The sequence below is a fragment of the Meles meles genome, chromosome 17 (assembly GCF_922984935.1).
Source record: "Meles meles chromosome 17, mMelMel3.1 paternal haplotype, whole genome shotgun sequence".
NCBI classification, from domain to species: domain Eukaryota; kingdom Metazoa; phylum Chordata; class Mammalia; order Carnivora; family Mustelidae; genus Meles; species Meles meles.
The window spans coordinates 53,155,712-53,172,782 of record NC_060082.1 but is presented as its reverse complement, the minus strand read 5'-3'; the positions used below and the strand labels follow the sequence as shown (position 1 = coordinate 53,172,782).

Sequence of the window (17,071 nt, the reverse complement as noted above, 5' to 3'; positions counted from 1 at the left end):
GCTCCAGCTTCTTCACATCCACGCCAACACTTGTTTTCTTTTCCTGTTTTTTTTTTGTTGTTGTTGTTGGTGGTGGTGGTGGTTTTTTTTTTAAAGTAATAGACCTTCTGTTGACTGTGAAATGTTAAGATTTTTAATAAGAATCCTTCCAGATAATTTGTAGGCATATGTAAATAGGAAATGTTACATGAGGGACCACATTTGTTTACATGCTCTTTTGCTCTGTCAGTGGGTTATAGATCTCTTTCTCTGTCAGTAAATATGAATCATCCTTGTAAAGACTAGCCAGTGTTTTATTATTTTGGTATAACTTATTTACCAAATTGTTAGACGTTTAGGCTACTGTATTATTTTCCATTACGAACACTGCTGCATTGAATATCCTTATAAATGTATCTTTATGCATTAATCTGGTTCTTTCCTTTAAGGTGAATTCTAGAAGTGAGGTAATGGGGCATAGAGTATGTCATGTTCAGCATTTGGGTACACTTTGCCAAATAACCCCTCAGAAAGCTAATGCCACTTTATGCTCCCATTATGAGAGTGCTAGGAGAAATTATTACTTAATCATTAACCTAGAATAACTCTCTTGCAAACTGTTCTGAAAGTTTTTGGTGGCAATTAGACATCATTCTGATAGCACTTCCCAATGTCTGTCTTTTCTTGTGAAATACTGTTTCATTTGGATAAGCACTTTCATAAGTGTTCTGAGTAGAGAAGAGCTCCATGGTTCCATAAATTTGGGAAATGCTTTTAGAGTGAGACCAGCTTGTTTTCTACAGGATTTATCAATACTCCTAATATGCTAACATGCATTGTTTATTTTAGGATGAGGATGAGGCTACAGTATGAAGTATTTTCCAAATTTATTTGACCACAGAGTCATTTCTTCCATCAGCATGTTAACGCATTCGAATTCAGCTGAACGTATTTTGGGAAATGCTGAACTTAACTCAGTTCTTTTTTTTTTTTTTTTTAATATTTTATTTATGTGTTTGACAGAGAGAGGTCACAAGTAGGTAGAGAGGCAGGCAGAGAGAGAGGGAGAAACAGGCTCCCCACTGAGCAGAGAGCCCGATGCGGGGCTCGATCCCAGGACCCTGAGATCATGACCTGAGCCGAAGGCAGAGGCTTAAACCACTGAGCCACCCAGGCGCCCCTTAACTCAGTTCTTTTACATTGCAATTGTTATGCTTTGTTTTTTTAGTGTCAAACCTAAGGTTACCCACTAGTTCTTGGCACAGCCTGGATTATGACTTCTGATTCTTAAATCTAGTTTATCTTCTACTATAATATACTGTACAACTTAAAATATCATGATATGTTGAATATATGACTATAAGCAATATGATTCAATAAAGGTTTTTAAAAATTGTTATCTAAAACATAATTAGATGAAGTGTAGGTAGTGTTTTATGGCTTTCCGTTTCCCTAATCCCCTCTCATAATGCCTTAAAAATTTTCTCTGTATTGTACTTTATACAGCATTATCTAAAACTTACTTTCTCCTATATCCCTAAGTTCTAAAATTAGTGTAATTTTTGTTGTATATACTCCATCTGGTGGTGAGAAGTAGCATCTGCCTGCTCTGTACAAAAACTTCCCAACGTGGCTGCAAGTAGTTGGTAGATTAAAGTGGTAATCATAAGAAAAAAATTTTTTATCTTAATTCAATTTGGAACCTATAAATATACTTTCATTTGGCAATCTTTTATTTATTTTTTAAAAAGATTTTATTTATTTGAGAGGGAGGAAGAGTGTGAGCTTGCACAGGGGCAGAGGAAGAGAGAAAGAGAGAAGCAAACTCTGTTGGAGCAGGGAGACCAGTGCAGGGCTGGATCCCAGGACCCTGGGATCATGACCTGAGCTAAAGGCAGATGCTTAACAGACTGAGCCACCCCGGCGCCCCTCATTTGGCAATCTTTTAAAGTAGTGGCACATATTTCCTTTGTGTATAGGTCCCTTGGTTGGAGTTTAGTTCCTTTTGCATAGTCCTTTGTATTGTCTACAATTTTTGGTTATTTGAAATGAAGAGCAATTTTTAAATTGTGTATTTCTTTTCAAAGGCTAATAATAGGGCCACCTGTGTGGTTCAGTGGGTTAAGCCTCTGCCTTCAGCTCAGGTCATGGTCTCAGGGTCCTGGGATCAAGCCCCGCATCAGGCTCTCTGCTCAGCGGGGAGCCTGCTTCCCCCCTTCCCTGCCTGCTGTTCTGCCTACTTGTGATCTCTCTCTGTATTATATAAATGAATAAAATCTTTTTAAAAAGGCTAATATTAAATGAGTAAAGAAATGCCTTTTTATTATGAAAAAATTAGAGATACCCAGTATTGATAACTTGCTTTTAGTCTAGGGATTATAAATAGGTTTTAGATTAGAGAGTACATTCAAACCGATGGATAATCATTTAGATTATTTGCAATGTGTCTCCCCCCCACCTTTGTGGTAATGCGTTCAGCATATCTAATTCATGGTACACATCTTTACATAAGTTCCTAGGACGAATTATTATGAATGAGATGAAATTTCTGAGTCAAGGGGATCAAAAATTATTTTATGCATATTTTAATTTGTTCTCCAAAAAGAAAATATCAGTTTGCATTCCCTTGAAAACAGTGTATAAGTATCCTTTTCTCTCTGTGCTGAATAACACTCAAGACTTTATTTTAAAATTACTTGCTAATCTGATAATGAAAAATGGTATCTTATTTGAGGTGATTTTCATTTCTTTAATTGTTTATTTTTTCATATGCTATGACTGTTTTCATTTTTCCTTTTTTAAACTAAATTTTAATGAAAAGTTGTTATCCAGTTACTGTCACTACAGCAGAGTATATTTATTTGTTAGTTTATTTTTTATGTGGTAAAATACACCCAACATAAAAATTGCCATTTTAAATGTTATTTTCTTTCTTTGATTTTGTTTTGTCTTTTTATTTTTTTAATCCAAAATGTGTTTATTGGGGTAGTTTCCCAACATCTTGTTTCAGGGTGCTTTTATTGCTGCCCTGGTCTGAAGGAGCATCCTGTAATCCTTGCTTTTCCTCCTGGAGGCTGGCAGAGGACAGTGGAGCAGCCAACACACAAAACTACCATTTGTGCGTGGCTAAAGACAGTGGTGATTTTTTAGCATCCTGGGCACTTCACCTCCATGAAGTAGGAGTTGGGGCTCCGCACTAAGTGCTTCCTCTTATGCTTCCTCTTCTCTTTTAGAAAGGTGGAGGAGGTCCTTTGTGAGGAGCACATTCTCATGGGGAGGTCATCACCACACTTTTTTTTTTTTAAGTAGGTTCCACATCCAGCATGTAGGACTTGAACTCACAACCCTGAGATCAAAACCTGAGCTGAAATCAAGAGTCAGATGCTTAACTGACTGAGCCACTCAAACACTTTTTTTTTTAATTGAAGTATAGGTGACACACAATTACAGTCAATCACAAATGTAGAACGTCATGATTTGACAACTGTAATTATACTATGCTTACCGCAAGTGTAGCTACCGGCTGTCACCGTGCAGTGCTATTATAATACTGGTGACTATTTTTCCTATGCTGTACCTTTCATATCTGTGACTTAGTCCATAACTGGAAGCCTGTACCTTCCATTCCCCTTCACCCATTTTGCCCATCCACCTACCCCGCTTCCCCTTAGACAGCCACCAGATTGTTCTCTGTATCTGTGGATCTGTTTCTGCTTTGTTTTATTGTTTGTTCATTTGTTCTGTTTCTTAAATTCCCACATATGAAATCAAAACACATTTGTCTTTCTCTGACTTACTTCACTTAGTGTAATACCTTCTAGGTCCTCCATGTTTTCACAAATGGCAAGAGTTCACCTTTTTGTGGCTGAGTAATATTCTCTGTGTGTGTGTGTGTGTGTGTGTGTGTGTGTACATGTACAATGTATCTTCTTCAGCCGTTCATCTACTGAGGGACACTTAGGTTGCTTCCATATTTTGGCTATTTTAAATAATGCTGCAGTAAACATAAGGGTGCATATATCTTTTCAAATTAGTGTTTCAAATTAGTATTGAATAATTACCAAGTAGTGGAATTACTAGATTGTACGTGTGGTATTTCCATTTTCGTTTTTTTGGAACATGTGTACTGTTTTCCACAATGGTTGTTCCAATTTAAATTTCCTTCACCAATGCAGAAGGGTTTCCTTTTCTCCATGTTCTGACCAGCATTTGTTATTTCTTATCTTTTTGATACTAGCCATTCTGACTGGTGTGTGGCTTTGATTTCCATTGCCCTGCTGATTACTCATATTGAGCATCTTCCCACATGCCTGTTGGCCATGTGTATGCCTTCTTTGGAAAAATGTCTATTCAGGTTCTTTAAGATTTTTTAATTAAGATTTTAAAATAAGATTGTTTTTAAATAAGATTTTAATTTCTACATAAGATTATTTAAATAAATTTTTAAATAAGATTATTTAGGGGGTTTTTGGTGGTGAGTTGTGTCAGTTCTTTATCTGTTTTGGATATTAACTCCTTATCGAATATATCCTGTGCAAATACCTTCTACCCCTTATTTTAATCATTTTAACTGTACAGTTCTGGCATTGAGGGGTTGGGTTTTTTTGTTTTGGAGAACCAGAGGGCCCGATGTGGGGCTGTATCCCCACATTCCAGGATCATGACCTGAGCTGAAGGCAGTTGCTTAACCAACTGAGCCACCTGGATGTTCCTTGAGGCCTATTTTTATGTTTAATTTCTCTGTGACCATGTATCCTCTAGCAAGTTATGTAGCCTCATAAATTTCGAGTTACCTCATCAATAAATTGAGCCTATGATGTTCAGTTCAAAAGATGTTAAAGAACGATAAAGTAATGAGTGCATTTAAAATTACAAAGTGCTAGTTAATGATCAAGTTACTGTTTTCTATGTAATTTAGACAACTCTTCAGTTGTTGGAGAGTCAGGTCAAAAATTTTTAAAGTTATACATTCAATATCATGCATAATTTTTATTTATTTCAATAATCTCCTTAAGATACTCCTAGAAGTAAGAGTGTTCTGAGAGAATATGAGAAGTTTTATGAATCTGGCTATGTAGTTCTTGTCAAAAAGCTTTTCAAAATGATCGTGTGCTTCAGTTGACATTCAGTATTATTCTTCTCCCAGCTCTGGGTTTTATCTTTAAAAGTCTTCTTTTGGTTACTTTTTCATAGGGATAGAATAGTACTTCATTCTTACTTAATATGCTTATCTTCTTTACCATTCGATTTAACAATTTATTTTTTAGCAGCAAGTGGGGAGATGTTAATGGAGAAACTTTATTCTTCTAAAATGGAAACGGAAGGATGAACTACTTTATTTTATATATGAAAAATACTTTAAAGAAGTCTGATATGTACATTGCATTACTTTCTTGAAATATAGGTATCAATTATTTCTTGGTAGCTTCTGACATTGGGAATCAGCTTTATAAGAAATTTGCTTTTTAGGGCTGGATTCAATTACTGGAAATGTTCAGAACTCACTTGTGGAGGAGGAGAAAGTACACTCTGGCTCGGAACGTGACTCTCATCAGGGAAAGAAATCTGGGACCAGTAGCAAACTTTCTGTTAAAGATTATGAGCAGACTCTTGACACTGATAGCATTTTGGAAGATCTTTCTGGGCATTCTGTAAGGTAATGTATATTTTATACCTGTAATTCATATTTGATTAAAGTTTTAACATTATTGATGTTCAGAGAATCCATTCAATAAATTGCCGTATTTTCTGAGTAGACTTTGGAGTTTTGTTCATAGTTTGGGTCTTTATATTTTAGAATATGGTCATCTCTCACCTAAACTATTACAGTGTCTCTCAGGAATGTTTTGCCTCCAGCACAATCCCCCTTTCTATTCTAAGTGCCATTGCCACTGTTGTTATCTTGAATCAATCCTCTGACCAACCAACTGCTCTCCTTAGGCTACCCTGGGAGCTCACAGCTGCTCTGTAGATGAATTCCCAAGAACTTAACTTTATTTGAAGTGTTTTTCACTAGGCTACCACAGACTGTCTCATTTCTTTTTTCTATACATTTCTCCTCATCTTTGTTCATCCACTCTTTCAACACACCTACATAGCATCCTTTTGTCTCATTACTTTTCTTCCTGTGAACTTTTCTCTCAACTTATTTGATGACTCAAGCAGATTTTGAAATCTCACTCTCCTATTGTTTACAGAGAGCTTGCATGCTATCTCTTTTTCCCTTCTTTTTAATATCGTACAGTATCATACACTGAGCCTGTTGATTATATATGATCTTTTGTGATTGCATCATGTGCAGTTTCTATTCCTTTGTCTGCATGGCTTTTTTTTTTTTTTTTTTTTTAAGATTTTACTTATTTATGACAGAGAGAGATCACAAATAGGCAGAGAGGCAGGCAGAGAGAGTGAGAGGGAAGCAGGCTCCCTGCCGAGCAGAGAGCCCGATGCGGGACTCGATCCCAGGACCCTGAGATCATGACCTGAGCTGAAGGCAGCGGCTTAAACCACTGAGCCACCCAGGCGCCTGCATGGCTTTTTATGTATTGCACTAATTTTGTCCTTCTGGAAATTTAAGCTCCGAGAGGACACGGATTTATTTTTTTCTTTTGAAACTAACTGTTTGCTCTTTCTAATATGGTGTCACATACAGATAATTAATTTAAATGCTTTCATGTTGTAAATCTTACATAGTTAATACCATTATTACTGTATTTAGAATTCAATTTTAATTTTTTTATCAGAAAACTTTACCTTTCTTTAGAGATATTCTGATGATTTATTAGGCAAAATCTACAAAGTTAAACATTTCTAAAAAAGAATCCACAGCCAAATAAGTTTGATCAATGTCCTGTACTATAGAATAGACTCCCCCTGCCACCTTCCTCACCTATGATGTGAGGCTTTGATGAAGAGCTGTTCAGATTTTTAAAACAATATTTAACTTATTTTTTTCTTTACTTATTTGGCTATAGCCGTTCTCTGTCCCCAAGCTCTTTACTTTTCTGTCCTTTTTATTTTTTGGAAAATTTATTAACATCGTTGGAAGCATAGTTTTGGAAATGCTAATCTAGGTGAATCTTCTCTGCAAATACAAATTCAGCTTGTAAAACCAATAGGTGAGATTCAGGCAACTTGATTTTGATACTGTGTTATAATTCTTTCTTGGAAATCTAGTAAAAGAAGTAATAAATTCGTTTTCTATTCCGTAAATGAGGTTGTCAGACTATTAGAAATAGTAGTTCTCTAAACCATCAATAGTAAATTAAAGGGCACTGTAAACAAGTGAGTGCCTTTCAAGACGACTTTTATTCAAGTATTTATATGCTGGGTTTAAGAGAAATGTCTATCTTTGAAAACTGTCTCCTGGTTTTATTAAAGCTAAAAGTAAACTTGTTTTATTATGTTAGAAATGTGTTAACTGTGCTAACATGTTTTATGAAGTATCTTCAAGTAATTTATTCAATAAATTAATATTTAGTGCATGGCAGCATCTTTTTGTTATGAGAAACAGTAACTTGAGTCGAATTTCTCAGAGAGGAGCTAGACATGTGCCTTGTATTGAAATAAATACATTAAGAGTTATTCCAATCAGACTGCTTATGAGAGGTTACTTCTTTTTAGAAAGTTCAGGAAAGAACTATAACATTAAAAGTAGATGAAAACAAATGAGTACATATAAACTACCTAGAGATGGTTAGTAGGAAAATAATTTATTGCTATGAATTTTGGGTTAAGAGGAATAACAAAATAGTGGATTTTTGTCATTTCTTAATGTTTAATACAAAATGATACTTTATTCTCTTTCAGAGATAGATCTTAAGGCATTTTTTAAATGATAGGCTTGATCTTACCTTGTATATATGGCTAGATTTTAATTGCTATATGAGGTCTGTGTATTTTAAAAAGTTTTGCCTCATACTGTAATAAGTGATTCATTATATATGTACATTGTAGAAGAAAGAGTTAAGTGCCAGTTTAATTGCAACTCCTTTTCTGTTTGGGGCAGGGTTTGTGCCTAGCTCATTCACCACTGTAAGTCTAGCAATGAGAGCCGTACTCAGTTGTTCATTCGACATGGCGACTACGTTTGAATGATTAAATGCCTGAGTCACAGCCTTTTAAATGTCAATAAAGAATGTAATACATGCTGTTCTTATGAATTGTTTAGCTGGCTCTTGAAATAGTTTTCCTTTTTCTAACGTCTTTATATGAAACAAAACTTCTAGTGTCTCATCAGACAAGGGAAGATCTCAGAAAACTCCAACTTCTCCCCTGTCTCCAAGTTCTCAGAAATTGTTGCAGTTTGACCTTCCAGGAACTTCATTAGAAAGATCTAAATCCTCGGTAATAACGCCTCCATCTGTAGCAGGATTTAAGCCTAGTGCATCTTTTACTGGTATGAACCTTGCTGCCAGCAGAACAACCGCAGAGACGGCCTCAACGTCAGGTAAGTAGATGCATGCAGTTGTCATTCAAGATACGACTTCTGTCCCTTAAAATCCCTTTTCTTTCAGTCGAACTGTAGGAAGATGTTATCCCATCAAGTGAATGTGATTACTTTTTGAAGTATTCAGAACTGTGCAGGAAAAGAAATACTGAAAAGCATGAAACATTCAACAATGGTGATTTTTCCCGTTGCCAGCCTAAGTCAGAACACACCTGGAAAATGTACACTGTGCTAATAAGAAGTCAGTCTTCCCTGCAGTGGAAAGCAAACTCGTTTTGGTTCTTAAGATGAGAAATGAATTTCAGAAATCTGAGAGGTCGTTTCTCTTACATTTGACAGTCACTTATGCCTTCCAGGTTCTAAGCGCTTTTCTCCTGCTGGCCTCCAGCATCGTATGGCGGCAGAACTCAGTTACCTGAGTGCCATTGAGGAGTCGGTGCGCCAGCTCTCAGATGTGGAAAGAGTTAGAGGCATATCACTTGCTCAGCAGGAGAGTGTATCTCTAGCTCAGATCATAAAGGTATTTGTGGAATTTTCTCTTTAGCTTTCTGTGCTTTTTCTCTTTTCTTTGGTATTTAAAATAGTTTCAATGATGAGGTGAAAAACCAAAACCAGCACACAAAACTTTTACCTGCCAAGTAGAAAAAAAATAGTCTTATAAATAACCCTGGGGAAAACTGTCATATAGAGTACTAAAAAAGTTAAACAGAATATTTGGTAGCAGAACAATAATTCAGTCATTGTCTCTCAAATATTTCATTTTCCTCTTCCTCTGTTTTTTTAAATGACTGTGAAAATCAGCTGATCAAGCAATTCTCAATATTTTCTTTTGCTGACAAGTCAGAGATGACTGACTTTTTATTGTTTTGTTAATGCTTTATTTGTACCAAAAAGAAAAGTTTCTGAGTTCCAGGTATTTGATAAAGCCAGGATAATGTGGACTTTTCCTTAGCTAACAAAAATCCAATAAAGGTAGAAGCAGTGTTCCTTACGTGGAGTTACTGTTGCTATCTTTAAAAAAACAAAAATATTTAGTATTTACATATAATAAAATGCACAGATTTTAAGTGCATAGTTTGATGAGTTTTGATCAATGTAACCACAACCCTAATCAAAATATAGAACACTTCTGTCGCTTCAGACAGTTCGCCCATGGACAACCTTTTCAGTTAATTCGCTCTCCCAGAGGCAGTTACCATTCCGTACTATTTTTTGCCTGTTCTAGAACTTCATATAAATGGAACCGTCCTTTGTACTTTGTTGTATTTAGCTTATTTTATGTGGCATAATGTTTTTAAGATTCATCCATGTTGTATCCATTGTTTTGTTCGTGCTGTTTTTTTGCTGAGTAATATTCCATTGATCAGTGTAACACCGTTTATCCTCTTGATGTACATTTGTATTGCTTCCAGTTTGAGGCTATATTATTGTAAATATTTCTGTTATGAATATTTTTACACTCTGTATTCAACATGTGTTTTCATTTTTCTTACTTTAATATCCAGGAGTGTAATTGTTTGGGTTAAGTAAAAGTATGCGCTTACCTTCATATGAAACTGCTGTACTGTTTTCCAGAGTAGTTGTATTATCGTATACAGCAATCTGTGAGAGTCCCAGTTGCTCCACATTTTTGCTGTCATTGGTATTCTAGGCATTCTAGTGAGTGTGAACTAGTATCATTGTGTTTTTAATTTGCATTTCTTTTATGACTCATGAGGTTGATAATCTTTTTACGTATTAACCATTCTTACATCATCTTTTGTGAATGTCTGTTCATATTTTTGGCCTATTTCATAACAGGATTGTATAGAAGTCCTTTACATATAGAAACTAGAAACAAATCCTTTTCAGATATATTTCAAATACTGTTTCTCAGTCCTTAGCTTGTCTTTTAATTTAAAAAAATTATTTTTGTCTTTTCATTTTTAAACTATCTTATTGAGTGCAGAATATTTTCATTTTAATGAAATCCAGTTTTTCATTTTTTTCTTTTCTGTTCATTTTGTTTTCTAAGAAATCTTTGCCTACCCTAAGATGTTAAGATACTTTAATAAAGATTTTTTTTTATGTTTTTCTAAAAAGCTTTATAGTTTTGGCTTTTATATTTGAGTGTTTGAGCCATCTAATTACTTACGGAGTGTGAAAAAGGGACCAGAGTTCATCTTTTCCTCCATCTGGATTTTCAGTTGTTCCATCAACATTTGCATAAAAAGACTTAAATTATCTTGGCCCCTTTATCAACAGTTAAGTAATCACTTATATGGAGGTCTATTTCTGGACTCTGTTCTTTTCTGTTGATCTATATGCCTGTCCTTAATGCCAGTACTATACTGTTTAACTATGTTCTTAGAGTGAGTCATGAAATCAGGGTGTAATTACTTCAGTTTTGTTTTCCTCAAGGCAGTTTTGGGTATTCTAGATTTTTGCATTTCCATATAGCTTTTATTTTTATTTATCTTTTTAAGAAGATTTTATTTATTTGATAGAGAGATCACAAGTAGGCAGAGCAGCAGGCAGAGAGAGAGAGGGAAGCAGGCTCCCTGCTGAGCAGAGAGCCCGACACGGGACTCAATCCTAGGACCCTGAGATCATGACCTGAGCTGAAGGCAGAGGCTTAACCCACTGAGCCACCCAGGCGCCCCTCTATATAGCTTTTAGATTTCATTTGTTGGCTTCTACCAAAAAAGGGGGAGGCTTGGTTTTTTATTTTTGTTGATTTTGATATGACTGGCATTGATTCAATAGATCAGTTTGGGGGGAGACTTTACATCTTAACAATATAGCATTTTCTAATTTGTGAGCCTGATACCTTTTTCTACTTACGTTTTAAAAATAGTTCTCTCTGCAGTGTAATTTTCAGTGTACAGATCTTACACATTTTAAAATTCTTAAATATTTTATGTCTCCTGATGCTGTTGTAAATAATTTTTTCTCAATTTTGTTTTGCATTTGTTCGTCCCAAAATACCTAAAACCATTCTTTGTGTGGAATTATCCCATACTTTGCAAGGAGTTGAGCATTCCTGTACCTCTCCCAATAAATAACAGTAGTGTTGTCTAGTCATCAGGACAGCAAAAACTCTCCCAGACATTTCCAAGTCTTCCTGATGGAGACTGAGGAGGGACTGAGCTTGGTTAAAAGTCACTGGATTGGAGTGCCTGGGTGGCTCAGTGGGTTAAAGCCTCTGCCTTCGGCTCGGGTCATGATCCCAGGGTTCTGGGATCGAGACCCATATTGGGCTCTCTGCTCAGCGGGGTGCCTGCCTCCCCACCCGCCCCCCCAGCCACTTGTGATCTCTGTCTGTCAAATAAATAAATAAAATCTTAGAAAAAAAAATCACTGAATTAGGGAAATGACCCCATGGCAGTGGCCATTACCTTGAAATCCAAAATAGCACTGAGATTTTCTACCATTTTAGGGATACATTATAATTCTGGGCTTCCAGATTTATACAGGGCATTATATAACTTTATATAGTCTTTCCACCTTTAGAAAACCTGTATTTAGCACAATTCCAGAAGAAATGAAAAAATACAAATTGATTGATAACGTTATATGAAATAGTGGAAAGAAAAGGTCCTGGTGAGAAGACCTTTTCTGGGGCAATATTTTCATGAAACTACTCCTGTAAAGCCAGAATAAAGGAGTCCTAAAATTCTGAGTTGCGAAGTGTTATCCTTTATTTTTATACATAGGACATTTTAATCTCTTTTATAGAGTTAGGTACTGCAGCTTTTGCTTTAAAACTAGCTTTTTTGTATGAGTTCTTAGTCCTGTGTGCCTTGGAAATTTTTAATTTTACTGCATTATTTGACACATAGTAGGTGGTCATTAAATATTTTGATAACAGTTTAGGGCTATTCTATTTGCTGTCTTTCCTTGAAGTTCTAACAAGTTGCTTCAAAAAAATTATGTTAGGAAAATAGTATTTTGGGTGTAGTATCTTAGAATTAATAGTTGGTCATTTTTTTATTTTGAAGGCACAGCAGCAACGCCATGAGAGAGACTTGGCTCTTTTGAAACTGAAGGCTGAACAAGAGGCTTTGGAGTGTCAGAGACAATTAGAAGAAACCCGAAACAAAGCAGCTCAGGTACTTACGTTTGCAGCATGCACTGGTTCTTTAAATATAAATTTGTATCTTTGGAGTCACTTCAGTTTTCTTTTTTTTTTTTTTTTTAATATTTTATTTATTTGACAGAGAGAAATCACAACTAGGCAGAGAGGCAGGCAGAGAGAGAGGAGGAAGCAGGCTTCCCGCAGAGCAGAGAGCCCGATGTGGGGCTCTATCCCAGGACTCTGGGATCATGACCTGAGCCGAAGGCAAAGGCTTTAACCCACTGAGCCACCCAGGCGCCCCACTTCAGTTTTCTTTTAATTATGTAGGAGTGAAAAAGGAAAGATATAATAATGCTTTAGTACATTATGCCATTTGGGTTAATTTCATGTCATTTGACTCTGGTAGCAATCCTGTGAGATAAGATTTATCCCCAATTTAGAGAAGTGGGAGCTGAGGTACATAGTATTTATTGTCTAAGGAAACATCAACTCGTGAATGGTAGAATTAAAAATTAAACTCCAGCAGTAATTTTAAAACTCTAAACTTTAGATTTCAAGATATGAAATCTAGACATTTTGTTTTACAAGGCATTTGCGCCATAAAACAAGTTTAAAATTAAAGCTAACTTGGAGCAGGGAGAGACTGAGACGTAACAGAAGTTCTCTTTTTACTTTCTTTTATTTTCAGGTCCATGCAGAATCCTTACAGCAGGTGGTCAAATCACAAAGGGAAGTAGCGGAGGTCCTGCAGGAAGCAACTTGTAAAATAGCCACTCACCAAGCAGACACTGCTCGCCTCAACACAGATGTGGCTCGCCAGATCTGTGAAGTAAGGCCATTGAGAGACCCTTTTCTTTTAGTCAATCTGAGTAGATTTGGTCTTTGCAGTTTCTAACATCTAGCAAATATGTACTTTTGATTAGTGACTTTCAGTGGGAGCCAAATGCTGTTGACTGGAGGCAGTATGTTGTACATGTGAGTGATCAGAGGCAGGAAAAATGGAGAAGAACTCTAAATATCTGCCCTTGAGTAGGTTTTTAAAAAATATGCTGATTTTATTGATGTATAATTTACAAACTATAAAATATATTTAATTTAAGTGTATTGTTTGATGAGTTTTGACAAATATATAGGTATCTAATCAGATGTAGGTATCTATATCTGTGTATTTCTGTCTTTCCTTATCTCTCTGTCCATCCCTCTAAACACCACCATAATTGAGAAATAGAATACAGTTGATTTTTGAACAACATGGGCTTGAACTGTGAGGGTCTGCTTATATGCAAAAATTTTTTTTACAAATACAGTACTATAAATGTAATTTTTCTTCCTTAGGATTTTCTTAATATTTTTTTTCTATAGCCTACTCTATTTATTTTTTAAAAGATTTTATTACTTTATTATTTTATTTATTTATTTGACAGAGAGAAGGAACACAGGCAGGGGGAGTGGGAAAGGGAGAAGCAGGCTTCCTGTTGAGCAGGGAGCCTGATGTGGGGCTTGATCCCAGGACCCCGCCGGGATCATGACCTCGGAGGCAGACACCCAACTGACTGAGCCACCCAGGTGCCCCTAGCCTACTTTATTATAATAATACAGTATAAAATGCATATGATGTATAAGATATGTGTTAATCAACTGTTTATGTTATGGGTAAGGCTTCTAATCAACAATAGGCTATTTAGTAGTTCAGCTTTGGGGGAATTAGAAGTTATGCACGAATTTCGACTGCTTAGTGAATTGGCTCCCCCAACTCCCATGTTGTTCAGAAGGCAACTGTATTTCCGTCACTAAAAAGTTTCTTCATGCACCCATCCGTTCTCTCCCCAGCTTTGGTCCCAGGAAGCCATTGATCTGCTTTGTATGAAGATGGTTCCTTTTTACCTACAGTGATGTTAGTGTTTTGTCTTTTACTGTACCAAGAACAAAGCCAGAAATAGTTTTACTCTTGTCTGTATATGGGATATTATAGTCTATAGCTATAGTTTCAGTTTATATTAGCAGGTACAATTGAGGCTTATTTGTGAAATAATTTTGTTACTGATATTAAAAGACCAGGAACCTCCTGGTTGGGTACTGTGGGATTGTGCATAGACTCCTTTAAGAAAATTTTACACAACATTAACAAAGATTTCAAAAACACTTCAAGTTGTCAAGGCAGTGACTGAATCAACACCAAATGCACAATACAGGCAGCAGTTGCAGTAGTGGCTGAGAGGGGGAAGATACCTCCCATTGTAGGTCAAAACAGATAGAGGAAGTAGAAATTGAGTTGATTCTTATAGAAGATTTATTTTTGGTTTATTATGGCTTATTATATTACTTGAGGATTTTGTTTTAATTTATAGGTTGCTACAGCTAGATGAAACCTTAGAAATCAAGTAGTCCATCCACCTCTTTATTTTTATAAGGAAGCTGTTGTGAGACTTAAAGAATCTAAATTACTTGCCCCCGGTGTTTTACCTCTCATAGCAGAATTTACTTCTCTTAATCCAGTGATCTTTCGAAGACCCTGTGCTCCTTCTCAGTTTTCTTTGATTTTTTTTTCACATCTACTTTTGCCTTGTGTGTGTTCTTATTTAGATGGCAGAGTTGACTCGAACTCATATCTCAGATGCCATCACTGCTTCTGGAGCTCCCCTGACAACGCTATATGACCACCAACGACAGCATGCTCCAGACTTTGTGAAACAGCTGAGGACCAGAGCTGAAACGGATAGGTTAATACTCAGTCATTCCGCAACTATGCAATGAGTATCTACTATGTCCCAGGCTCTGTTGTGGGCACTAGGAGTATAGTTATGGGCATACAGTGTGGTGGGGAAGATAGATATTGTAATCAAATATTCACTGAAGTGAATGAACACTTACACACTGAGACATGTGTTACGAGAGAAAAGAATGTACATCTCAGAGATCTAAAACGAAGGAATTTGAATAGCCTGGGGGTACAGCGAAAGAGAAAGGTTTCCTGGGGAAGGAAAGCTTATGGTGAGATCCAGTGGATGGAAAGGAGTCAGTGATATAAAGCAGATAAAGACTGGCAGGCCAGTACACACAAGTGTAGGAGGAGAAAATGAGGGAAGAATGTGACTTGAGGCAGAGAACAAAGGGGAGAATGGTAGGAGATGATGCACGGGTCAGATGACAGTAGGACATTGCAGACCTTGAGGATTTTGGAGTTTATTCTTGGAACAATGAAGAGTCGGTTTTTTAGGCAGCCTGGGTGATGTGATCATGTTTGTGTGTCTCTTTTTACATCACATTTTGACTGTCTCTAATTCATAGATTTTAAGTCCCTATTCACATTTACTGATACTTGGGGTGATTTGTGTTTATTTCTCACAGAGCAAAAGATACTCTTTTCTATGAGTGAATGCCTTTTTAAAAAACTTTGTCATAGCTATTTCATAATTTCTATTCGAGATTTTATCTCGGTGTTAAATGGCATTTAAAATCCTTCTCTTATGAGAGATTTTAAATGTTTAATCAGTTTTTATTCTCTTTGCAGGAAAAGTCAATCTGTTTCAGCCTCTCAGAGTAAAGAAGGGACCCTTGATTCAAAACATCAGAAGTATTCCCCTTCATACGATAGTTATTCTGAGTCTTCAAGATACAAGAATCATGATCGAAGGTGAAAACACTTTGATTTAGTAAAGTGTGGTGAATGGCTTAAACAGTGGTTTTTCTTTTTACTTCTTAATCTTATTTCTTTAAATGAAATAGTGTCTTTCCTTCAAAGTTCTGACTTCCCTTATTTGATTAACTGATTTATAAAATAATTGTTCTATGTAGTAATGTAATACCATTCCTTGAGAGCCTGCCTTCTACAAGCACCGTGTCAGTTTCTTTCTTTCTTTTCTTTTTTTAAATTTATTTGACAGAGAGAGAGAACACAAGTAGGCAGAGAGGCAGGTGGTGGGCGGGGGTGGGAAGCAGGTTTCCTGCTGAGCAGAGAGCCCGGGGTGGGAAGCAGGCTTCCTGCTGAGCAGAGATCCCGATGTGGGCTCGATCCCAGAGATCATGACCTGTGCCGAAGGCAGAGGCTTAACACACTGAGCCACCCAGGTTCCCCTCTTTGTTCTGCATTTAATATTCACAGCAACCTTCTAAGACAGATACCGTCCTCATTTATAGTAGGGAACAGAGGCTCATGCAGTTGCTAAGAAACTCACCCAAGGTCACATAGATAGTAGCACTCCAAGGAATTGAACCTTGGTTTATCTGGCTCCAAGTCCTATGTTTATTGTGCATTGCTTTGCTAACATCCATATTTCTTGACATTACTGTATGTACTAATTTTTATAATTATAAAAGAAGATAGAATACTTTGTCATTGGTTCTTGCATGGTATTAACATCTGTAGTTTTCAAATACGGTTCTGTCCTTGGATTAGAAGATTTTCGAAGCTCCTTTTCCAGCATTCTTATGGTAGGATACCTACATTGTCAAAGTGAAACCTCATTTAAAAAATTAAATCATGAGACTAAAAAACGTTAGTGTGGGGCATTAAGTACCTACTATATCTCTGGAACTCTGTGACTTTAATTTAACCTTCCTGACACGCAGTTCATTGAGGCTATCAG

At 36.4% G+C, this 17,071-nt stretch overlaps 1 protein-coding gene and 1 pseudogene across 3 annotated transcripts in view; one reads left to right on the top strand and one right to left on the bottom strand.

Annotated features, from left to right (window-relative positions):
* The window catches only part of CEP350 (centrosomal protein 350), a 154,375-nt gene that overhangs the window by 59,591 nt on the left and 77,713 nt on the right, over positions 1-17,071 (top strand). For all 3 annotated transcript variants that reach the window (XM_045982217.1, XM_045982218.1, XM_045982216.1), the window contains exons 15-21: positions 5,449-5,635; positions 8,208-8,428; positions 8,785-8,948; positions 12,409-12,519; positions 13,174-13,314; positions 15,069-15,205; positions 15,997-16,119. In XM_045982217.1, coding sequence (XP_045838173.1) covers positions 5,449-5,635; positions 8,208-8,428; positions 8,785-8,948; positions 12,409-12,519; positions 13,174-13,314; positions 15,069-15,205; positions 15,997-16,119 — 1,084 coding nt within the window. The remainder of the gene's footprint in view (positions 1-5,448; positions 5,636-8,207; positions 8,429-8,784; positions 8,949-12,408; positions 12,520-13,173; positions 13,315-15,068; positions 15,206-15,996; positions 16,120-17,071) is intronic.
* On the bottom strand, positions 2,997-4,174 carry LOC123928199 (annotated as a pseudogene).